The following is a 23,590-nucleotide window of genomic DNA, read 5'->3' on the forward strand; positions in this document are numbered from 1 at the left end:
GCCCTATCTCTAAGAAGTCATTTGCGATATTAATGGCATAGACCAAAGTAGTCAGGAATCAATCAAAGTTTGTGAAATAATTTGTGAAAATTAAAAATTTAAGAAACAAAAGTGACACATTGCACATAATTCAAAACCAATTTACATTTTAAATTCCATTAGCCAATCCTCTGTACATAAAATAGCTTGCATGCAGCAGATTTCAGCCAATCATCACTGCCAAAGAACCGGGTCCATATTTTTGCTCAAACATTCGGATCCGGACCCGGCGCACGCCTCCATGCGGAAAGTTTGTCCGAAAAGGCCCCAAAAAAATTCTAACGTGGACCGATACGCGCAGTGCGCATCCCACCACCTTTGACCTCCAATCACGCCTTCAACTTCGCTTTCTTCACGTAACTCACCCACTCACAGTTTCCCAACACAACCTATATATATATAGATGTATATATAGATATATATAATTACGCCATATTCCTCTAACGTGCGCCGCTCTGTCACAGCTGTGCGCCTTACGCCGCACACACACTGTTCCATTCCATTCAACAGAAGAATATCCATTGGAATTTATTTATTTATTTTTTTCAAAATTTTCACTTTTCGAATTTTCTCCGGAGAATTTCATGCATGTCGGCGAAAATGGATTCCGAAAGGTCAATCTACGGCGCTATCGCCGGAAACTTCTTCAGGCCGCCGACGGCATCGGCGGCGACGCTCCTCCTCCTCCTCACAGTCGTCGCCGTCGTATCGCTGCAAATCGCGACGAGGACGGAGTTTCCGAGGTGGACGACTCCGGAAGTCCCGGTGGCTTCGGAGGATCCGAGGAGCTGCGGCGGATTCTTCGGGGTAGCTGCGCAGAGGAGGAAGGTGGTGGTGTCAATAAGGGAGTTTGGCGGCGTCGGCGACGGGAAGACGTCGGAGACCGAAACGTTTCGGAAGGCGATACGGTATTTGCGGCGTTTCGGAGATATAGGCGGTTCGCAGCTAAACGTTCCTCGAGGGAGGTGGCTGACGGGGAGCTTTAATCTCACCAGTAATTTCACGCTTTTTCTTGAGGAAGGTGCTGTGATTTTGGGATCTCAGGTAATTCAAAAACTTTAAACCAGAATTCTCTCTCCTTTTTTTAAAAAAAAAAAATTATTGAAGAATTTAATTAGTCTTTGTTTGCTCTTTGATTAAAGTAATTAATTGTTGCATGTTGTAAATTTAGGAATTATGAAATGCTCATTATTGTCGTATTTTCAGCGTTTTGATGGAGATTGGAAATGTGAGTCATCAGAATTTGAATACTGTAGACAATGTTACAAGAAACGGTTCATAATTCATATCACTTTGCAGAAAATACCGCAAACTAGAATGAGAATTGTGCATTAGAAAACTTTTTTTCTTTACTAATTTTTGCGGTGATCTGAGTCAGATTATTAGAAAATGACACAGATTTGATTATTTTCGAGATTTGTCGTCTATGTTTTTATTCTTTTCAGTACCAGTTTGTTATTATTATTGTTGTAATTTGTTTTGCTATGATGTTCCAATGTTTTATTTATTTATTTATTTATAAATATTCGAGAAGAAAAACCCCTAAGTCGAAGAAAAGATGAAAGAAAAATTCTGTGGGTTGGCGTGCAGTTAGACATTACTCGTTGTGGGGTTCACGTGTTGGCATGCTATTGTTTCCTTTTGAAGAAATCTCTAATAGAAAGAAAATCAACTAGAAAGTGGCCGTTTGCTCTATTAAAGAGATACCCACCAAACAAATTTGATTAAACTTGGGGATTCTTTTGATTCCCACTATTGTTTTGGAAGATTATAATTAGTGGGTGCACTTTTTTTCTCTTGTTTCAAATATTATAATTATAGTGATTATATTACTAGTTTGACTTGGGCTTTCTTTTGGATTAATACTTTAATTGAAAGGTTAGGAATTAGGACAGGATGCAAAAGCATCTAATCAAAAGCATCTTTTAGGTCTTTGATGATTTATGTTCATTTGTTTTGAAGGCATAATTAGTGTTGTTGATCTTAAAAGTTAATATTTTTTCTTTTTAATTAATAGGACCCAGAGGAGTGGCCTGTAATTGAGCCATTGCCTTCTTATGGAAGAGGGAGAGAGAGATTAGGAGGGAGACATATAAGCCTTATTCATGGGGATGGTCTCACAAATGTTGTTATTACAGGTACAAATATTCGAGATTATTATTATTAATAATTTTTTTTTTGTTTTTATTTTCATTTTCATTTTGCATGCTATACAAAATCACTTAAGTACTTGGAAAACCATGAAGGGTGATATCAAAAAGCTTTTATAATGGCAACAAGAACACAGTTTGTATTTATTCTATAAAAAAAAAAAGAATACTGTTTGTATCCATTAATTTACTTTTTGTGATTTGGTCGGTGCAATCTACAAGGCATGTATGTCCAACTTATGTTTTGTTTATTTATTTATGAATGTTGGGTAATTTGTGGCATTTTGCAGGGCAGAATGGGACAATTGATGGTCAAGGGAAAATGTGGTGGGAACTATGGTGGAATAGAACATTGAATTACACCAGAGGTCATCTTGTTGAGCTGATGAACTCTCACAACATTCTCATCTCCAACCTCACATTCCTCAACTCCCCCTTTTGGACCATCCATCCTGTTTACTGCAGGTGTGTCATCCATAACTTGTGCAGTTATTTTATGTATTTATTTTTTTTTTGAATGTTAGTCCATTATTATTTTCTATTTATTAATCTTCGTGAAAGGTTTGGAGAGAAAAATGAAAGAATGTCCTCACACACGCATAAATATGTGGAACCAAAAGGAGGAGTTGGGTCTAGTTATCAAGCTTAAAACATGCAGAAGACAGAAAGCAAGAAATTTCCTTTTGTAACGAATTGTAATTGTATTATTCCTTATTTTGAAATCCATCATTTTTCAAAAGCTGAAAGTCAGTTGTGGGTTTTATTACCATCAAAGTTACAACTTATCATCAAGAAATTTTCACTTATAATTTTGATTGAAATTTCTATGCATCAAGAGACTAGGAAGTTGAAACATTGAATTATCTCTCATTGTTGGATCTTTGAACATTCCCCATGGTTTGGCTTTATAAATTCCTCAGTTCCTGGTAATTTCACTTCAATTTTCTTGGTTGCATCAATAAATCCTAACCCTTTCTCTGTTGGTTTCAGTAATGTTGTCGTAAAAAATATGACAATTTTGGCCCCCCTTAATGCTCCAAATACAGATGGTATCGATCCAGGTATATGCTACTCCTTTTTACTCTCTTTAGAGTCAACTTAACTTTCAAGCTTTGTCTATGCCAAATACAAAAGAAAAAAGTTTGTCTGACCATTACAATGATATCGCAGATTCAAGCTCCAATGTCTGCATAGAAGACTGTTACATTGAGAGTGGGGATGATCTTGTAGCGGTGAAGAGTGGTTGGGACCAGTATGGAATCAAAATGGCTTGGCCAAGCTCAAACATTATTGTTAGGAAAGTCTCAGGTACTACTCCGACCTGCTCTGGAGTTGGAATAGGAAGCGAGATGTCTGGTGGGATTTCAAATGTTACTATCGAGGATGTGCACATCTGGGATTCAGCTGCCGGGGTGCGTATAAAATCAGATAAGGGTAGAGGAGGTTACATAGCAAACATTAGTATAAGCAACATTAAGATGGAGAGAGTCAAAATACCGATAAGATTCAGTAGAGGTTCCAATGACCACCCCGACGAAGGATGGGATCGTAATGCCGTTCCCAAAGTGAAAGGTATTTTTATCAGCAATGTGCTGAGCTTGAATTCGACGAAAGCCCCTGAATTGAAGGGCATTGAGGGTGCATCATTTGAAGAAATTTGCTTTAAAAACTTCACAGTACTCGGTTTAGGCCAATCCGCAGCATGGCATTGCGAGTTAGTTTCAGGTTATGCCAATGGGGTGTTTCCGCCACCCTGTCCTGAGTTGCAAAAAGGTGGCTCTTCGCTCTGGTGTCCATAGCATCGAGCATGTGAGCCTGTGGATAAATTCACAATGATTTTGTGTTTGGAATTTGGAGGTTCTCTGTTGATTATGCTGCAGCAACCGGGTTTGCTCTGAGCAGTCGAGTTGATGCGAAACACACTGCTAAAATGAGCATGATTGGAGTTGCTTTGCATCCATTGAATTATCAAGCTCGTTGTACTGTTTTGTCGGAGAAAGATGCAATTCATTGGGGCACTTGGACTGGTTTCAACATGTCCATCTGTTGGTTTCAAGAATTTATTGGTAGGTTGCGTTTTTTCGAGATTCTTTCATTGATTATTTTTTAAGGGGTTGATTACCGGTTCTATTCCATACACAGTCTCATTTACTTACAGAACCAGAAAATGGGGTGTCTTTCTATTCCCAGCCCCAACAGGAAGAGAGCAATGTCATGTATAGAGGCTTCACAGAAAACATTAAAATATTGAATACTACTACTCATTTGTCTCATTGCTGAAATTCATATCATTTATCTGAAACACTCTTGTTTCTATCAGTTTTCGACTTTTGGATGGAATTTCATGTGGCTTACAACAGACAACATAAAATTCATAGAAACTTGCAAATTCGTTTGATTATTTTTAGAGTAGGAATTACTAATTAGAGTTTCTAAAAATATATTAGAGGTTGAAAAAACAAAGAATCGTACATGAACACACAATTGTGAATTCGTTTGATTATGTGCAATTACGGAATTAGTATTTCCTCAAAAGTATTAATTCAGCTAGATTCTACTTCTGCAGAGCTATTCTTGATTACAGTTAGAGGCCTGACTCTAAACTTTAATCAATTTGGAAGCTTGATGTCAATTTAGTTGGGAATTATGCAAATTACCCAAGACGCAAAATAGATATTTTCCTCTTTTTTTGTTTTTTTTTGTTTTTTTTTTGTTTTCCTTCGCTTTTCTTCAGAAATAAAATACTAAGCATCCATAATTCAGTCTATAAAATGTACGAAGAGACAATTAGGGTCAACTACTGACTTTTTAGTCTGTTCAATCGATATAGTAAAATCTAAGAACTCAAAAAGAATAAAGAAAAAGAAAATGGAGAACAGATTTAAAACGAAGATTACAAGAGAAGGGGATATAAAGGTTGTTTCAATGGAAATTTAAATACATGATGGATGGAAGATGAAAAGAACTGCTGGCCCTTATTCTTTTCTTCACCATTTCCAGAATACATTTGAACCACACTTGAATTTGTCCTTGCCTTCACACTCCAACTCCAAATCATCACTGATAAATGGCACTTTCTGCATCCGCCAAAACCAATATTCAATCAAAATCTCAAAAATATGAGAACCCAGAAAAGAAATAAAGAAGAAAATAATTATTATTACCTTTTGCTTGGCAAGATCTTGGCAGCCAGTGAAGTTCTCAGGGAACTTGCAAGTGCCAAATTCAACTGTGTAAGCTCTGGCAAAGTTTGCACCACTAGTTGCCAATCTCTTCTTGTCGTTCAATTCCTGATACCACAAAAGGAACCAACTTGTTATGTAAGATCTTCATCGAACACGGGGATTTCGAAGACCATTTTACTTGCATAGGAAAAGCAAAGGTACCTTGTTAGCCTTGCTCTTCTCAAGGTATTCCTCAATGACACCAGCATTGGCTGAGGAGTTGGAGGCAGCAGAAGCAGCAGTGGTGAAGAGGGTGGCTGCAAGGTAGAGCATTGCAGCCCGTCGTCCCTCGGTTTTCCGGTCGGAATTTTTGGCCTGCTGAGCCCTGATCACAGGCATCTTTTGGGCAGCCACAACTGGTGGGCATGCAGAGGTGACCTTGGAGCTGAGCTCAGTCATCCCAGTCCCCGAGATGGCATAGTTACAAGCCAAAACGCTAGAGTTCATGGCTGCCATTGCTGCTGTTTGTTTGATGAGAAAATGAAGAAGAAAATCTAATCACTCTATAGACAAAGAAGAGGGGGGTTGGTTGGTTTGTTATTAGTTTTTGTTTTGTGGATTTTCTTTTCTTTTCTTTTCTTTAGTTTTTTGATAAGGAGTGCGATTGTGATGATGAGTGTAATGAAAGATTGTGGTGGGAGTGTGGATAAGGTGAGATTTCCTCACTCCTATTGGCAAACATTTCTGATTTTCTCTTCCATTCTACTTAGTTTATGACACTTGAGTTTTTGTGGTTGGCTCGCCTCTTGGACCCACTTTGGAATCAAAATTTGTGCTTTATATCTCTCTGCCAGGACGAGTTCGGTGGCTCTAATTTCTCATGTGTGAAAACAACATATTACTAACAGGACTCAAATTTAAAGTAAACTTACAAGTTTTCTTATTTTAAGAGAAGAATGTTCAAATTTACCAAGAAAAAAAAGAAAAGAATAAAAGACCTATTGGGTACCAGAAGTAATACCACAGTTTATAGATGATAATACAGAGTGCGTGTTTGAAACTCGTTTCGAAATGATTTTTTTTATATGAAAATGAAAATGAAAACGTTTTTAATTTCAGACAGAAATTATTTTTAAAAATGCGTTTGGTAGTTTTATCAAGAGATTGTTTTCAGTATAAAAAAACTCATTAACGTCTCTCTCTCTATCTGCTTGAGAGAGGAGAAAACGAAAATAAAAAATGAAAAATGACTAAAAGTCGTTTTTTATTTCTCTCTCATTTTACACTAAATCAAAAAATAATTTTCATTTCCGTTTTTTGTTTTTATTGCGCCAAATGCCGTTTTAAAAACGTTTTTATTTTTTCTTTCTTAAAAAACGTAAAAAATAAAAACGGAATCAATTCCAAACACGGCTAAAGTGATTGTAAACACATTGAGATTAGTGATAATATGATGGATTTCAGTTTTTAGCTGCACCAAGCTTTCAAAAGATCACATATTTTCTCAGGAAAAAGAAAAAAACTTTTTAAGAATAGGAAAAATCAGGAAAAGTATTGTGTATTTATCTGCTTATAGTTGCATATTTTCAAGGAAAGTGCCTTCTCTCTCTCTCACACACACATTCATTTATATTTCTAGAAATTCTCCCATAAAAAATAATACTTGGATTCCCTCGTTAATCAACAGATTCTGTACATCCCCATGGTTTTACTAAGCATAGGGGGGGTTCAAGAAAAAGATGCTTTAAAATTGGACATTTATCTTTAAAAAAAAAAAAAAAAGTTTTGAACATTGGATATCTCATATAGGTGTTAAACTAAAATTCACCAAATCTTCCACCCAACTGAGAGCTGACATTGTAGATCCTGCCCGCATTAAAAGGTTGCAACATATCTATGTTTCATGTTACGAAAAAATTTCTCATATATCCAATTTTCCATGGAGATGGATAACGATGACAAAGAAATTAGACCTACAAAGAAATAAATTTTGTTTTTATTGGACCAATTCTTTTTGAATTGAAATACATTTTGTTTTGATTGGTCGTATGATATTCATAACATATGAAATTGAGGACAGTACAGATTTAGAAACAACTTTTGTCCCACTATGATCCATGGTATAAACAAGGACTTTAAGAGAGAGGAAAAAAAAAGAAAAGGAAATGGCAAACCAATCAAAGGTTTATTTACAGATATCATGAAGATCATAGAACCCATCAAGGACCAAAATAGACGAATTGCTATCATATTCCTTTCTAAATGAATAACATATAGGAGGCGCCTCGGGAAAATATAGTAACAACCAAATAGCAATATAATTAATAAATAAATAAATACACATTATGATGGCCAAATACTTGGAATGCCTTCAGATATCCGATGCAATTCATATAAGCTGCCTTTCTCTAGCAAGGGCAATCTTGGGTTTAATCTTAGCACCTCTTCAAAATTCTCTCCCCCACAGATCATCATCATCATTCAACAAATTATGTTTTCGATGTCGTGTTCGTTGTAATCCTTGTTAATGTGCCGCATACTTCAGGCTCTGGGAAAATTTGAATTACCACTAGTGTCCGAGTTAAGATGATCTTCCTGACCAATTCGGAAGAGAAAACCGTGTAGCTGATTGCAGTTTGCATGCCCAGAATAATAGATTATCTTAACCGTGACAATCTTATACGCTTTCGATTCTTCTTCCTTGGCGCATCATTCTTTGTACCATTAGAACTGGATGAAAGAACCCCAATAGTTGATGGCCTGCCGACATGTGTTCTGCCTTTCTTCGAAACCCATCTCAACGGCAGATCACTAACTATTTTGCCAATATCTTTGGAACCGTTCAGTTCAACAAGTTTTTGAATTTGATCAACCATCTGATGAGTCCAGGCCATGGACAGGTCCATTCCAACAGAATCCTCCATCGGTTTCCTCCACAGATTCATAAGTATCTCTTTGAACGACTGAAATGACATGGAAGGTTGAGAATCTTGTTTGTTTTGGCATATCATATTGACCTTAATAACGTGCTTGCAAAGGTTTCCTTGTAATGACCATGCACAATCACAAAAAGCGAATTCAGACCCAGGGTTCCACACTAGCCGTGTAATGCCACTGTCTTTTTGGCTTAGAACCTTGGCAAAGAGACGGGCATTTTCATCCAACGTAACGGCAGAATCGGGAATTTGCAATGCCCTGTGCCAAGATGTAGAAGCAACATATTCCTCCTTAATGTTTTGAAAAGAATCAGACTCATCTGCATAGCGGTCAAGCCAGTAACTCGAATGCAACTCAGTCGTAAGCTTATGTACTAACCAATCAACTCTCTGTAGCGATCTGAGATGTGTATCGTCAAATAGTTTCATTTTCAGCTTTACATGGTATGCTTCAATGGCACCAGATGCCTCCTGGCTTGCAAGCGGAAAGGTTTTCATCGTTGAAAGCCACATTTCTGTTCACAAGAAGCGAGAAGTCACTATTTTCTATCTCAGTTTTTCATTCCTGAGAAGTTTATATATATAAGAGTGATAGAGAGAAATCTAACCAATCTTAGGCACCCAAGAGTCTTTAAAATATTCCATGAAAGATGTTTGATCAACGAAATCTTGTGTGAATTCTTCCAAGGCACGGAGGGAATCAACTCCTCCCCAAATGCTGTAAACTATTCCACCCAGACGTTTGAAAATTTCCCTCTGGACTTCAATATTACTGCATCTCTTTACAATGTTCCTCAGCCATGATCGACGAATTCTCCAAAGGGAAAATAGGACAGGGCAACAAAATATATCCCTGAAAATCCATAACAAAAAAAAAAAAGAAAAAGAAAAAACTATAGTTTACAGCTACGTAATTTTAATGCAGAGTTAAAAAGAAAGAAATTAAAAATAAATAAGTAAATCATCTTGCCTGATGGGATCAATCTCCGCGGCTGCATCATCAACTAAAAAGCCACTGATCTTCCATCCAGGCTCAACACTACGAACTCGATCGAGAAGAGCTTTGATCCATTTAGATACATCAGGCTTTGCATAGCTACGTGTGATGATCCATGCAACAGGCAGTGCATGTTGTCTTGAATCAAACGCAAGAAGCGTGCACAAAGGATACTGCATATAAAACAGATAAAATAAACAAATAATAAGTACCTTCTATCATGGCATCTATCAAGAAATTATGTATTCGGAGTCTAGTGCTTGGAAAAATAAGCATAAATGAATTAGTGCTTGGAGAAATAAGCATAAATGAAGTAGTTACCTTAAGTCTCTTTATGCCAAATGTCGAATCAGCTGCAATGAGACTATGATGGCTGAAGCGAATCATTTGTTGTAACTGCCAGTCAGTTTGAATCCCCAGAATGAAAGAATCCGTTTCGGACGAATCCTGAAAAAAGAATATGGATTTTCTATTTCGTTCAACCCACAAGCGGATGCTAGCTTGATCATCAAGATCCAATTCATGAGTAGACCGTTTTATAATCATCCCAAGTTTCTGGACATACTGGGAAGCAAGGCTATTAACTTTTGCATTTGAACCACAATATCGCTGAATCCCCTCAATGTGTTTCTCAAGCACATTCTCTTCAGGAATTCCAAGATAGATCATAGACATAGTTTGCTGTTGAATCTCGTTACAAATGTATGGTATTTTCTTGGCTCCTGGCCCAATTGCATCTCTATCAAGTGGTCCATGACAAACAAAACCAGATTTGTTTACATGGCGTCGCTCGTGATAAATAATAAGCGCAAGTGATGGACGAGCAAAAAGCCGCTTCACTACAAAGTTACATGTGCAGCCTCGCATGGATTGAGGTCTAGCAGCACGATTTCTGGTATTAAGTCGGTATCTTCTGCTAGGTAATATACCACCACCTTCCCCATAATTCTCAGGACCAAAGGAACACCAATACCTTAACATTGAAAAAGGACCAATCCAACAATTTTAGCAATTCTGGAAGCAGATAATTACACAGTTTAATCATATGGTGGTTGAAACTCTCTCCGCACCAAGGTTCACTTTTATCTCCAAAAGTTATAGGACCAAGACTTATCCCAAAGTTGAGGTCAAAATATGCAACATTTTCAGCCCATTTCATACAGGTCAAGAAATTTTACAAGGAAAGAACATAAGAGTATTTTAAATGTTGCCAAAATTCCCTCCAAGAAAACCTGACCCAAAAATCAAATTTAGCTCGAAACCTTCAAAGGCACTATGACCCCGTTTGGTTCGTTGGTTCGAATTGTCTTGAGTTGATATGGAAAATTTGTAATGTGTGGTTTAAGTAGCAATTCGAATTAGCATTTATATGTGCAGTTAAGGTGAAAATCTGAACAGGAAATAAAATCGAAAGTTGTATTAACGGATATGAACTTGGTTCACCACTCAAACTGGAGAATCCAGTTTGCATTAGTGAACCAAACGGGGCTATACTCTTCCAATGACACATGACATGATAAATATAATAACCTCAAATAGGAAAAAGATAAAGTAAATAATAAATAATAAGGAAAAAAATATGAAGTTAAAAAAGTTGCTCTAATAAGTAAGACAACTCACAGTCTATATTCCAAATATTCATCGTCCTTGTATTCCTTCAAGCTGCCAATAGACCGTTTCCTACCCCGCTCTATATGAAAGCGCGTCGGGCATTCCACATTAGAGCATTCTCCAATTATAAATTCATCAACCCGTTCATAAGGAATGAGGGCTACATCATCATGGTGATCAGAAGTTCCAAACTTGGTCCAAGTCAAATCAGCAGAAGAGAACTCCTCCTCTGATGGATCTTGAACAGGAATATCAAGTATCGATTCAACGATAGCCATGAATTATTATTGAACCTACTAGACATTTATCAGCATATCTGCAAAATGCAGAAGAAAGCTCAACATAAGTTAAACAAGATGGCATATGTGCAAAAATGACCATTTTTTAATCCCTTTTTTAGTAAATGACCCGAGTTTTGTTAGATTAGGAAAATGACATTTTTTAGAAATGGTTGCACAGGGATTGACAAAATTTGTCCATTGACATTGATTAGTTTTGTGGTTTATCATTGATGATATCGGTCAATAATTGATCGATTTCAATCAACAATTTACCGGCTTATTATTGATAAACAATTAGTAAACATAAACCGGTTTATTAAAACTAAGGTATATCAGTGCTTGACCACTTGAAAAAAAACAACCATTTAACTTAAAAAAAAAAAGTTAGGCCATTAATTAAATAGATGGCTGAAACCGGCCACCCAACTAATTTTTCCAAACAAGATTAAGATTAAGACAGAAAAAAAGGAATTGTTTTCCCCAAATCTCCCAGAGCAAATTTTGTTTCACCAAAATGATAAGGATAGCAGAAAAAACTTGGCTGAAATCTGATTCAATTTGTTGTCTGCTAAAACCGAAAACCTAAAACCTAAGGGCTCAAAGTTTACACCTTTTTTGTTTGACCCATAATTTCTCACCAAGAAAAACAACTAAAAAAAAAGCATTTATTTTGATTGAAGGTTGCAATTGGAGCAAAATCAAAATAATCATTCATCATCAAAAAAGGAAAAGAACGCAATTTCTCATTATCATCAAATGAAATTGAAACGTAAAAGTAAATACTAAAAAGCGTGATAAAATGATAAGTGTGTAGAGGAAAGTAATGGGAAACAAACCAGGCTTCCTTCGTTCGTAGTACTACCATTCTAGAGAGAGAAAGAGAAACAGGGTTTAAGAGAGAGAGAGAGAGAGAGAGGTTTTACAGAAAGAGAGAGAGAGAGAGGGTTATAGGAGAAGAAGAAAAAGGGTTTGGGGCTTTGGGGCAATGACGCATATACATGGTGTGCAACTATTTGACGATAGCAAACAGAGATAAACCCCAGGTTATTCAGCGCACCAAACACGCCCTTAGGTTTTTTTTTTTTCTCTTGATTTTTTAGACAATTTTTTTTCTTTTTATTTATTTATTTATTTTTATAATTTAATCCTCGATGTTTTAGTAAATTAATCTTGAACTTCATTTTCTTTTTGGCGTTTTTGATCCAGCCATAAAACAAAATGAGGCGTTTTTAATGAAAGTAACTACATGTTTATCACGTGATATTTAAAATTTTTAAAAAATGATCATATAAATAATATATCATTTGCTGACTTTTATTATTATTTTTTCCCTGTAAAATCTTAATTTTTTATTTGATGGGCAAACAAATATCATTCTTAAATTGAAATTTGTCGCCAATTTTATTTTCAAAGACCCCGTGGGAATTAATTTGTTAAAAAAAGCTAAGATTGAACTGTCACAATGTTAATAATTCGGAGGTCGATAGTTCTAAGAGCCTTTTGTTTTCAACCTATTTTTTTTATGTAATATCAATGATACTTCTTAATCTTATGAAGTGCATATCAACTCTGCAGATTTTAAGCTAATAATCGATGTCATGAGTTGTATTGATAATAATACTCAAGCAACACGAATTAATTTGTTTCTTCTCAAATGCAAAAATGAATTATCTAAAATTACACTAGATGAACAACTTTAGTAGATCTATAAAAATAGGCATCCGAGACCGACCCAGTCCATGTTGGTTGTGAAATAAGGGGAAAAAAACAGAGAGAGAGAGAGAGAGAGAATTATGTGCGTGTTTAGAAATATTTTTTAAAACAGTTTTTATATATTTTGAGAAGTAAAAAATGAAAATGAAAACGAAACGACGTTTGTTTAGTAAATATTTTGAAAACGAAAACGGTGAGAATGACTTTTGTGAAGGAATTAAAAAACGGTTCAAAGTTGTTTTCTTTTTTTAGTACTTATCAACATTATTATAATATATTAATTAATAATTATAACTAAATACGATTTTACTTTTTTATTATACTCAAAACAATCTCTTAAAAAACTAACTAAACGCAATTTCAGAATCAGATCTAAAATGATTCTCAACATAATTTCATTTTTACTTTTTATTCAAAATAAAATCATTTTGAAATCAATTACAAATGCACTCTATACGATTTGTCATTATTTTATGCAAATATGTTATTTATTTTATTTTAAATAATTGGATGCCATTATGACTTTTTGTTTTTTGTTAATTGAACTATAATTGTTTATTTTTTAAGTGAAGTAATATAAATAATATTTTTTTAACTTTTTGAGTAGTATTTTTAGTTTTTCTCAAAAAAAAAAAAAAGTTAAAAACTACCTATAATACATGGGTCTAAATTTTTACTCCTCACTCTTAATTAATATTATTTTGATTAATATAGTTATTTGATTAACTACCGTAAAATCAATTTTTGACGGAATGAAAAAGACATATGATAAAATCGTAATTATAAAATACGACCCTAATTAAAATGCATACATTTGTACATAAGTTCCTATAAAAATAGGAAATGTAAGATATATTAATTAAAAGAATATTAATCTAAAGTAATTTGGTAGAATTATTTGTCACCTTTCCTTTCCTCTTATAGCATGCCTTGGTGAATTCATCGCCAACCTAGATGGGCCATGAGACTATTTCGGCTACAAAAAAGCTGCAGTTCATGCTTTGCACTAGCGATTTAGGTCTACATGCTTGAATTTGATAAAATGATTACACACTGTTTGTGAGCAAATGTCATTGATTTATAACGCTTTTCATTTTCTCCTTTAATAATACCACTCATGTTCTTCTTTATGGTAAATAGTCTATATTATTCTTGTTTTGATCATTCTCCGGTAAGTAAACCACTGGTTTACTTTTTATAATTTCTAACGGCTTATATACTCTGTCATTCTTCATTGATTCTCTCCCTAACTCATGGAAGTAACTGACCGTCAGATGGCTGGCGAAATATTTATTTATTTATTTTTATGTGCGCTCAGTTTGAAAACCAAACCAATGGCTTACTTTTTAATAAATAAACTTAAAACAATATTACAAGACAGTAGACACCAGTAATATCAAATCACCACACACAAATAAAATGTAAATCTCACAACATATTTTCTAAATAAATAAAATATACTATCTATTAATTGTGGTAGCTAATATTGTATTTTTTTCATTTTTCATAAATCATAATAAATGTAAAGAACATATAAACATGCAAGTATCAAAACATTGTTCTTAAAAAACAAAAAAGGCCCACGATATCTGCAAAAATATTTAAACGGATATTACTAATTAGGCATATATGCGGTACACCAACACCGGTTTAAATCAACACAATGCTTGCCAACAAATAACGTTGAGCAGTGATTAATTTCCAATTACGTATCTTCTTCATTAGTTTGTTACATTAAAATGAATTAAATTACATATATATCTCACGTAGATTCACTATAATAATGATGATGATGGTGGTGGTGATACATCTCATGACATAGGGGATTTAATTTGTATTGTTAGGCTCATACATTTTGCAACTTGTAAATTAGTCGGAAAATAATTAGTACTGATCAAGATCATATATAAATTCATATTCCTACGAGTAAATATGTAAGCATATCATATAGTATATTAGAGTATGTATGACTTTGACTTGTATATATTATCCTCCATTTTGTTTCTATAGATTTATTTTGACTTGTTCTACTAATTTTTTTTTATATGTTCTTCAATTTTGCTCTGTACAGGCAAAAAGAAATTGAGAAACCGAAGCAAGGGGAGAAATAATACTGATATTTAAACGAACAAATTATAACATTGAAGTCTTAGTGTATATCCCTTATTAATTATGAAACATAAAAACATGCACTATCCGGAAAAAGAAAAAAAAGAAGCTTAATACATTAAGTACCAGAACTAATATTGATAGGAATATGCAATACAAACTTGCTAATTTCATGTATATCCACAGATTAACAAATTTGATTAATAAAGGTATTACTGAGTATCAAGGTGAAAATTCTAGGTTTTTTTTTTTTTTTTTTTTTTTTTTTTTTTTTTTTTTTTTTCTAGTCAAAAAGGGGGAAAAAAAAAAAAAAAAAAAAAAAAAAAACAACAAAGAAAAGAAAAAGAAAACTAGGTTATTGACTACTAGGAATATACCTAATATATAAACTACTCAAAACAAATTTAAACCATGTTAACTAGCATATTTACTTATGATTAAGTTGACCAGTTCGTAATCGACAATATATAATTTCCCTAGAATTATAACATTGAAGTCTTATCGTATATCCCTTATTAATTATGAAACATTAAAACATGCACTATCCGGAAAAAAAAAAAAAAAAGCTTAATACATTAAGTACAAGCACTAATATTGATAGGAATATGCAATACTAACTTGCTAATTTCTTGTATATCCACAGATTAACAAATTTGATTAATAATTTAAAGGTATTACTGAGTATCAAGGTGAAAATTCTAGTTTTTTTTTTTCTTTTCCTTTTTGTTGCTAGTCAAAGAGGAGGAAGTAAAAAAAAAAAAAGAAAGAAAAGAAAAAGAAAACTGGGTTATTGACTACTAGGAATATACCTAATATATAAACTCCTCAAAACAAATTTAAACCATGTTAACTAGTATATTTACTTATGATTAAGTTGACCAGTTCGTAATCGACAATATATAATTTCCCTAGCTAGCTAAGCAGTAAAAAAAAAAAAAAAAAAAAAAAAAAAAAAAAAAAAAAAAAAAACCAGAAGGAAAAGTTAAGTTATACACACATGAATTATCAGAGAGAGACCCAGCAATATTGTTCTTAAACTGTATATATTGTCTTAATTGTACGATCACATGCAACAAAAAGAAAGAAGTGAATAATTAAAAAATAATAATACAAAAATTTCGATGAGTAAAGTATGGAATTATTAGCTAGACAGGGATACATTCGAGCTAAAACAAAATCTGCATATAATTGAAAAATTCACCTTGTTTCATTAATATAAATACCTTCTAACAAATTACAAAACAAAATATAATTACTGCAACAAAGACAATCTTGTTGACATGAAAACACTGATTTTGAGCATTATTGAGATCGATCAAGCTAAAATGTCCATGTCTGAAATTACTTGGAATTCCATCTTTTTTTTTTTTGTTGAGACTTGATCAAGAGGACATACTCTAATTATAATATATATATATATATATATATATGGGAGAATTACTAGAAGATAGACCTGGCTAATTTAAATCATAAAAACTCAAATCTCGCCTAAAGATTAAGTACTAGCTAGAGACCGATTGAAATCACATTAATGCCTTTTCTGAACTAAAACTAATTAGAGACGATCCCCACACCAAGAAAGTCTATGAAGGGCACCTCTTGTTGTTCTTGTTGAGAATTGGCCATTCCCCATTTTAACAGTTTAACCGAATTAGTACTGTTAGGAAGATCTACTCTCGATCTGACGAACTTGCTCTTGTTGTTGTTTGTGATCTCTTCATGATTCCCATGATCTCCATGACGTATCCCGGAATTCAAGAATCCAAAGGAGCTCATCACAACATCTTTTGGTGGAGGCGATTTTGGGGCCATGAAAATCTTGAAATTATTGTCACCATGACCACGAAGAAACAATTGGTTTAGACTTTGCGGTGAGCAATCTTTTAATCTTCCTTCACCGTGAACATCAAGCTGCGTACTAGTTGAGTCCCTGGTTAGAGTGCTCGATTCGTTCAAAGTACTAGACGAAGAATTTGACGACAGAATTCCCAGAACCCCGCTCTTCTGTTGATTGTGAGATGATTGAAAGTTGAGAAACCCTAATTTAGTAGGATTGATAATATTTCCATTAGAAAAACCTTGATCATGATTAGGAGTACTAGTACTGTGAGTACTTGGCCTGGGATGATGATGGTGGTGGTGTTGGTACTGCGTGAAACGCTCTCGCTTTCGTCTGGCCATGACAACGTGGTAATGATTCTTGACGGCGTTATCGGTTCTTCCTTGGAAATACTTGGCTATGCAAGCCCATTTGTTGCCGTAAATCCGGTGAGCAGAAAGCAGCCTCTCTTCCTCTTCTTCTGTGAATGGCTTCTTGTTTATGTTTGGGTCTAGTTGGTTGTACCATCTCAATCGGCAACTTTTTCCTGCAAAACTAAACAAACCCCTTGTGAAAACCCCATTTCTTAAAACTTCAGCAATAATAACATGTATATACATAGATACATATAATAGATCAATTGAGAGAAAAATTTAACCCAAATTAAAAAAAAAACAAAACTAATTAGATTTGATTGAGAAATTTGCGTCGTGAAACATCAATTTTAACAAAAAATTTTGAGAAATTAATTAATTAGACTGATTTACATTTATATACTTTGGCGACAAATTAGTACTAGATTAAGATTAAGGAATATATCTTAGTTAGTAGGTAGAGATGAATATATATTTGTTATAACCTGATCTTCCTTGGAGATGGTCGGCGATGAAATTCCAGTTCTGAGGACCGTAGTGTTCGACAAGTTGCCGGAGTTTCTCATCTTCTGCAGGTCTCCAATGGCCTCTATAGCAGTTTTTCCCACCATGATCACTACTAGACGAAGATTTTCCCATCTCCTGATCAGACGACCCTTTTGCAGACATAATATTATTGATCATGTACAACTATATATGTAAATACATCAAATAAACTGTGTATATTTGAATATGAGAGAATTAGTAAAGAGAGATCAGGAGTATAGTTAGAGGAAAAGGGAGATATATATATAAGAAAGATCAACTAGTTAGGGTTATGGATGGGATGTCACTTTTGTTGTATTCACACGACACACACACACATACATATAAACATATATGTATATGCGTACATATACACAGGCATATATGTATATATATGTATATATACACTACCTATATATTCGCATATCTATGAGATTGGTTTTTTGTCTCTTTTATGCTGTTGGCCATTGGTCTGATCTCTAATTTTTTTTTTTTTCAATTTGCCAATTTCAGAAAAAAAAATAAAAAATATATGATGATTAGTTTTAAATATCATGTGTGATTATGATTACTTTTAAATATTTTTCAATTAGCTAGCTAGCAAGTAGAAATTTTCATGTGCAATCGTACAGTCTTTTAAGCATAGATAATATCATGCTAGAATAATTAGAGTACATAAATATACTAATATATACGCGATTAGTATCAGTAAATGTTAATCGACCAATAATAGTACTTATATAATATTAAGCTAGTTAAAATATATATATCTATATATTGAATAGCCTATAAGAGTTAAAATATCAATTTTTGTTAGCTTTAACAGCTGTTATTATTTAACCAATATTTTTGATAATAAGTTCAGAAGTTTAAACAACAATTAGTGCGATTAATAAATAGGCTGGCTAATTATAATTGTCTGCGAAGGAATAAATCCAACTACAATGAATATTATAATTTATACGGTATGATTATTGCAAGTTTTAGAAGTATTTTGTTGTATTGCAGTTTATTAATGATATAAAAATAGGAAAGTACATTGATTTCTGTTAGAGGGGAGTCGGTGAATCCATTGCTGTCAAAACTTGTTTCAGGTAATGTTCTAGTTATTACTTCATATGTACAATTCCATAAAATGATATATATATATATATATATGTATATGTATATATATAATATGTATCAGCATCCAAATTTAGTGCAACTACTGTATGCAGTATTTAGAAGAAACATTAATTTCAACGTGGCAAAAAATTTGCTGTATTATTGCTTGCATCATCATCGGCATCAGAATCGGGTCAGACACATATTGATGGGATTTCATCTGTCTTTCTCTGCAGGCAATATATATATATATATATATATCAAGTGCAGAATGAATATAAATGTTTTGTTTAAAGAGAGAAAAAAAAAAACTCATTGTCGTTGAAACTTTAATATCAGTTTAGACCTGACAATGAGTTCCAAGCTGTGCAATATTATAATGTAATAATTTTGTTCAAATCCTAATTCTGAATATAACCGTGATCAGTCACAGGTCATATTCAAACACACATACAGGTTAAGCTTTTCACACTAAAAATTAAGCTAAATTTGGTCATCTTTTCGTTTTGTTCATTTAGCACTTGAATTGTTTGTTATCTCGTCATATAATATTGAAAAGAAATGCTCTTCATCTAATGAATTGATACTATACGTTGGAGATGTATACTTCGAAAAAAAAAAAAATGATGCTATTAGTTCTCAAATTTGATTAGGTTAGGACTTAATCATTTCATGTATAACTTGGTGAATTGTTATACTATAAAGGCTTTTCTTAACTGATTGAGATTTTATATCCCACGAAATCAAACAAACTGACCTTCTAACTAAGTAATGTTTTAATCTAAAGTTTATTATTCTCACTTGAATTAATTTGACTTTAAACTAGTTACTAATTACATCTTTTGTCTATCAAATAGCTAGGTTTCTTGCACGGGTTCATTTTTTTAATTATTAAAAAAATTTGTTCTCAGAAATTCTCTTGCGTGATAATATCCCACAAGATTATGTACTGTATATATTGTCGTGTGCAATGTCATAAGATCTGTTAATAGAATGCTAAATAATTATTCTTGTGAGGTTTAATATGTCTGTTTTTCACTACCAAATATCTTTTGATTTTCAACCTCTATTCAACGTCTAAGCCATATTTATAGCTAGTCATGATGTTTCTTATGTATTGATCTTGACTTAAATATTTGTTAAACCATACTTTTCAAGCTCTCTACGTACATATACATAATCCAACTATATTACTTCCTCTATAACCTTTTACTTTTGTAGACACACATATAGAAAATGACATGGAAGTATTGGAATTGCATTTGGAATAACATAATGTAGTGGAATATATTTTTCTCTCTTAATGCCAATAAATTCAGTATTACATTTGAAACTAAAAATTATAAAAAAAAAAAGGTGTGATTTTCACATATTTAATGTACTATTCTATTTTTTAATGAATAATGTTACTTCAAATGTTATATCTATTTTTATTATGATTATTAAATATCAAAATTTGTAAAAAGAGACTTTTAATTTTAAGATAAAAAAATGACATGTATACAATGATTAGATAAAAAGGTGATCAAGACATTAACCAATAGTAATGCAATGTTAAAAATTTAACATTATTTATACTTGGTATTAAATTTGTCACAGTAAGTATAATATATATATGCTAAATTCAACACCAAACAGTACTGAATTGAAGAGTATTTTTTTTATACAAACGCTAAAATTTAGCTTTAACATTAATTTGGCGATGTATTCGAGATGATGATTAAGAAAATAGAATAATAGATCATTTATGCCATTTTATATTTTTTAGTATCAAATATAGCATTAACATCTGCATTGAAAATAAACATAAGATATTGGTCAACAACGCAAGTAAATAGCATATCAATAAAAATACACATAAATTTTCAGATTTAAAAAAAAAAGGGAACAAAAGTACAATGGAAGCACGATGTTATTATTCCTTTTCCTAAAGTAACAAGAATTAAAAGTTATTTATCAATTTACTTGCAATCAGATACAAATGTCTGTGTGTTTGTATTGTTGTTTATGCACAATCAACATGAGAATTAAATTGGATTATCCCACATTATATAACATGCATTCCTACGGTTTCTTCTTTGCACTTGAACTTGATCTTCTCAAGCATCATGGAAGTTGCTTGAATTTTTAGCCTCTAACTGAAAAGTAGTCTTCATGTTTAGACAAATTCTCCCTGTAACTGATCCACATGATATTTCCACCACAGCTTTGCCATGTGTGTGTGTGTGTGTGTGTGTATATATATATATATATATATATTATTGTATGTGAAACGTTTTGTTGTTTGAGATGGGCACGAAAGTGCATTGATATCTGACAATATTTTCCCATTTCAGAACGTAAGATCTTAATAACAATATTTTCCCATTCCATTTTAGGCCTTAAAACCCAACAAACCCCACTAAACATTTGAGGCTTATATATAAGTGACTCCAAAATGTATGTTTATATATGATACACATATATAACATATATGATGTGTATCAATGATACCTTTACCTTAAAATGAATAACCAAAGGCACATTATATCAATTTGAAGAGTTAGTAATTAAGCAGTAATGTTATCAATTATTATGAGCTTTTATTAGTTATTAGCTTGTCTATTTTTATTACCTTTTTATTTGCTTGATGAGTATGTATACATATAATTAAGCTACATATACTTCAGAAAATCAACTAATTATTTATCCAAATTTCTGGTAAGACGTCAGAAGATCACTAAAACGTGCTAAACCATATAGCCACAGCTTACTGGCAGCATCATAACGAATAGTAATGTATGTAAAATTCATTGTTTAGGGTTCAATCAAATAAATTAATTTAATCTTGGAACCGATTATTAATATTCTCCAAATTTAGCGAAAGCATAGGTAATTAATATGGTGAAGTTCTGCTAATCAAAGCACAGCTGACGCTAGGACAAATAATATCAGTGCAATTTTAGCAAAAAATTAACATAGAAAAGCAGAAAAAAAGAAGAAAATATATTAGTGCCATTTTCTTGGTGATCATGGAATATTAAGGCCCCGTTCATTTCGCCGATTCGAGTTTAGAATTCGAGTTTTGCTACAGTAAAAAGCTCTTAGAAACAATCACATCTAACTTTTTTGCTGCAGTAAAAAGCTCTCACATAAAGTCATATCTCAACTCGAATTAAAAACTCGAATCAACGAACTGAACGAGCCCAATAGTACTATTATTCTTTGATGCTTACATCACAAAAAGAATCCCACTTAAGCAACACATATTTCCCATTTCCCTTAACCTCTAACATGCCCATTAATTAGCTAATCAATATTTCCCAACTATACAAAACGTTTGTGACAATAACAAGCACTATTTCAAGATAAATTGTTGACTTACACATCAAAACCCACTTAACCCCTTTTAATGAAATACTTTCTATTTTGTACCAATATCCTCTGTGTGATTTTTGAAGCCCCGTATATGTAGGGACCATTTTTAAGCTTTCTTGCAAAAAGACAATTTCCAAAATTTACTATATTTCATGTTACATGCCATTATCGATCCAACATAAAATTCAATGCGATTTGTTACACAGAAGTTGCTTAAGTGCCAGCTAGCACTTAGTCAGACGAGGCCTAGCTAATTAATTCACGCTTTTAGTGAAAAAAATGAACAAATAAGTAATAATTAAAGAAAATTCTTATCCATATATATATATATATATATGTGTGTGTGTGTGTAAAAATAAATTAATTATGAAAATTCTTATCCATATATGGCGAAAAATACATGAGATTAGTGATCAAGTTGAGTGGCAATTGTAATGACTCAAAAGATTATGCTGGATTTGAAAACCCATGACTCAAATTTAGCAAAATTATCAATTATAGTTTCAAGTACATTTCCATTAAAAAAGAAATTACAAAACCAAAATAAAAAATATGTTATCTTGGACAGTTTAATGTGGGATCCAATACCTGATCATAATTCAAAATTGGCCAACTAGATGGTTTGGTGTTTATTTTATTTGCTTTCTGGAGATATTAAAACTAACCCCATTTTAATATGTCACAAATACATACATGTACATAATACATTTATATATACGTACATGCAGATAATACATATAAAGATGTATATATGTGTATGCATTATAATGAAAAGACATATATGGTCCTTTGGAGTGACAAAATACAGTTGGTGGGTCTTTAATATGCGATGTCTTTTTCAATTTGTTTAGTCTCATTTAGTAACAAACATTATGCCTCAAATATATCGTTGTAACTTGAGTGGTAAAGATTCAAAAGCTTAAAAGAATTAGAGGCACAAGAAAATGACAGCTGAACTACCTCCTATCCTAGTGCTAATTAATATTATCTATGAATTCTCAACTTGTTATGTATATGGCAAAAACTGTTAATAAATTGTGTGGTTTTTTTTTTTTTTTTTTTTTTTTTTTTTTTTTTTTTGTTTTTTTAGCAATTTTATTACCCCCCCTCTCTTTCTCCGAGACATTTACAGTAATAACTCTTGAATTTTGTTCGTTCCTTTTTTTTTTTTTTTTTTGAGCCTGATTGATCTATGATATCCCATATTGAGTACATATTAACTGAAATTATATTGTGAATTTGTGTTCGCTGCTCAGTTCAATATCTCAGCATGTAGTTTTTTTGTTTTGTTTTGTCTTGTTTTTCCAGATTGGGAAAGCTATTGATTAAATTTATGTAATCACGGTTGGAAAAGTACTTCTGAATTATTTATTAGCGTGAAGTGGAAGTCCAGATTATTATTGACTTATAA

General features: G+C 32.8%; 4 protein-coding genes across 5 annotated transcripts; 1 reads left to right on the forward strand and 3 right to left on the reverse strand.

Annotated features, from left to right (window-relative positions):
- Window positions 1-483: 483 nt before the first annotated feature.
- LOC21403587 (probable polygalacturonase) lies at window positions 484-4,468 on the forward strand. The gene is made up of 5 exons (XM_024161987.1): window positions 484-1,083; window positions 2,057-2,177; window positions 2,480-2,654; window positions 3,180-3,250; window positions 3,360-4,468. Exons 1-5 carry the CDS (start codon window positions 628-630, stop codon window positions 3,986-3,988), a joined length of 1,452 nt encoding a protein of 483 aa, XP_024017755.1. The 5' UTR covers window positions 484-627; the 3' UTR covers window positions 3,989-4,468.
- A 493-nt stretch (window positions 4,469-4,961) lies between these two features.
- On the reverse strand, window positions 4,962-6,089 carry LOC21403588 (photosystem I reaction center subunit N, chloroplastic). 2 transcript variants are annotated; one of them, XM_024161996.1, is made up of 3 exons: window positions 5,576-6,089; window positions 5,354-5,479; window positions 4,962-5,262 (listed from the first exon to the last, which is right to left on the reverse strand). In XM_024161996.1, the coding sequence occupies exons 1-3, from the start codon at window positions 5,867-5,869 to the stop codon at window positions 5,083-5,085; spliced, it is 600 nt and encodes a 199-aa protein (XP_024017764.1). In that variant the 5' UTR covers window positions 5,870-6,089; the 3' UTR covers window positions 4,962-5,082. The 2 variants fall into 2 exon arrangements, with proteins under 2 accessions (XP_024017764.1, XP_010090842.1); XM_010092540.2 differs by having other exon boundaries at window positions 4,962-5,266; window positions 5,576-6,078.
- A 1,311-nt stretch (window positions 6,090-7,400) lies between these two features.
- Window positions 7,401-12,270, reverse strand: LOC21403590. The gene is made up of 6 exons (XM_010092542.2): window positions 12,015-12,270; window positions 10,907-11,213; window positions 9,608-10,259; window positions 9,260-9,459; window positions 8,898-9,142; window positions 7,401-8,804 (listed from the first exon to the last, which is right to left on the reverse strand). The coding sequence occupies exons 2-6, from the start codon at window positions 11,173-11,175 to the stop codon at window positions 8,011-8,013; spliced, it is 2,160 nt and encodes a 719-aa protein (XP_010090844.2). The 5' UTR covers window positions 11,176-11,213; window positions 12,015-12,270; the 3' UTR covers window positions 7,401-8,010.
- A 4,171-nt stretch (window positions 12,271-16,441) lies between these two features.
- Window positions 16,442-17,929, reverse strand: LOC21403591 (transcription factor CSA). Its single transcript, XM_010092543.2, has 2 exons — window positions 17,679-17,929; window positions 16,442-17,366 (listed from the first exon to the last, which is right to left on the reverse strand). The coding sequence occupies exons 1-2, from the start codon at window positions 17,875-17,877 to the stop codon at window positions 16,552-16,554; spliced, it is 1,014 nt and encodes a 337-aa protein (XP_010090845.2). The 5' UTR covers window positions 17,878-17,929; the 3' UTR covers window positions 16,442-16,551.
- Window positions 17,930-23,590: the final 5,661 nt, after the last annotated feature.

This window comes from Morus notabilis, unplaced genomic scaffold (assembly GCF_000414095.1).
Source record: "Morus notabilis unplaced genomic scaffold, ASM41409v2 Scaffold698, whole genome shotgun sequence".
Taxonomy (NCBI): domain Eukaryota; kingdom Viridiplantae; phylum Streptophyta; class Magnoliopsida; order Rosales; family Moraceae; genus Morus; species Morus notabilis.

Excerpts from the sequence above, each read along its gene's own strand:
- LOC21403587 (XM_024161987.1), top strand. The coding sequence starts at position 628 with ATGTCGGCGAAAATGGATTCCGAAAGGTCAATCTACGGCGCTATCGCC. Across the intron at positions 2,655-3,179 it reads ATCCATCCTGTTTACTGCAG|TAATGTTGTCGTAAAAAATA; the intron begins GTGTGTCATCCA and ends TGTTGGTTTCAG. Across the intron at positions 3,251-3,359 it reads TACAGATGGTATCGATCCAG|ATTCAAGCTCCAATGTCTGC; the intron begins GTATATGCTACT and ends ATGATATCGCAG.
- LOC21403588 (XM_024161996.1), bottom strand. The coding sequence starts at position 5,869 with ATGGCAGCCATGAACTCTAGCGTTTTGGCTTGTAACTATGCCATCTCG. Across the intron at positions 5,480-5,575 it reads AGAAGAGCAAGGCTAACAAG|GAATTGAACGACAAGAAGAG; the intron begins GTACCTTTGCTT and ends TTGTGGTATCAG. Across the intron at positions 5,263-5,353 it reads AAGATCTTGCCAAGCAAAAG|TGCCATTTATCAGTGATGAT; the intron begins GTAATAATAATT and ends GGATGCAGAAAG.
- LOC21403590 (XM_010092542.2), bottom strand. The coding sequence starts at position 11,175 with ATGGCTATCGTTGAATCGATACTTGATATTCCTGTTCAAGATCCATCA. Across the intron at positions 9,460-9,607 it reads TTGGCATAAAGAGACTTAAG|TATCCTTTGTGCACGCTTCT; the intron begins GTAACTACTTCA and ends TTTTATATGCAG. Across the intron at positions 8,805-8,897 it reads CTCTTGGGTGCCTAAGATTG|AAATGTGGCTTTCAACGATG; the intron begins GTTAGATTTCTC and ends TCTTGTGAACAG.
- LOC21403591 (XM_010092543.2), bottom strand. The coding sequence starts at position 17,877 with ATGATCAATAATATTATGTCTGCAAAAGGGTCGTCTGATCAGGAGATG. Across the intron at positions 17,367-17,678 it reads CCATCTCCAAGGAAGATCAG|GAAAAAGTTGCCGATTGAGA; the intron begins GTTATAACAAAT and ends TTAGTTTTGCAG.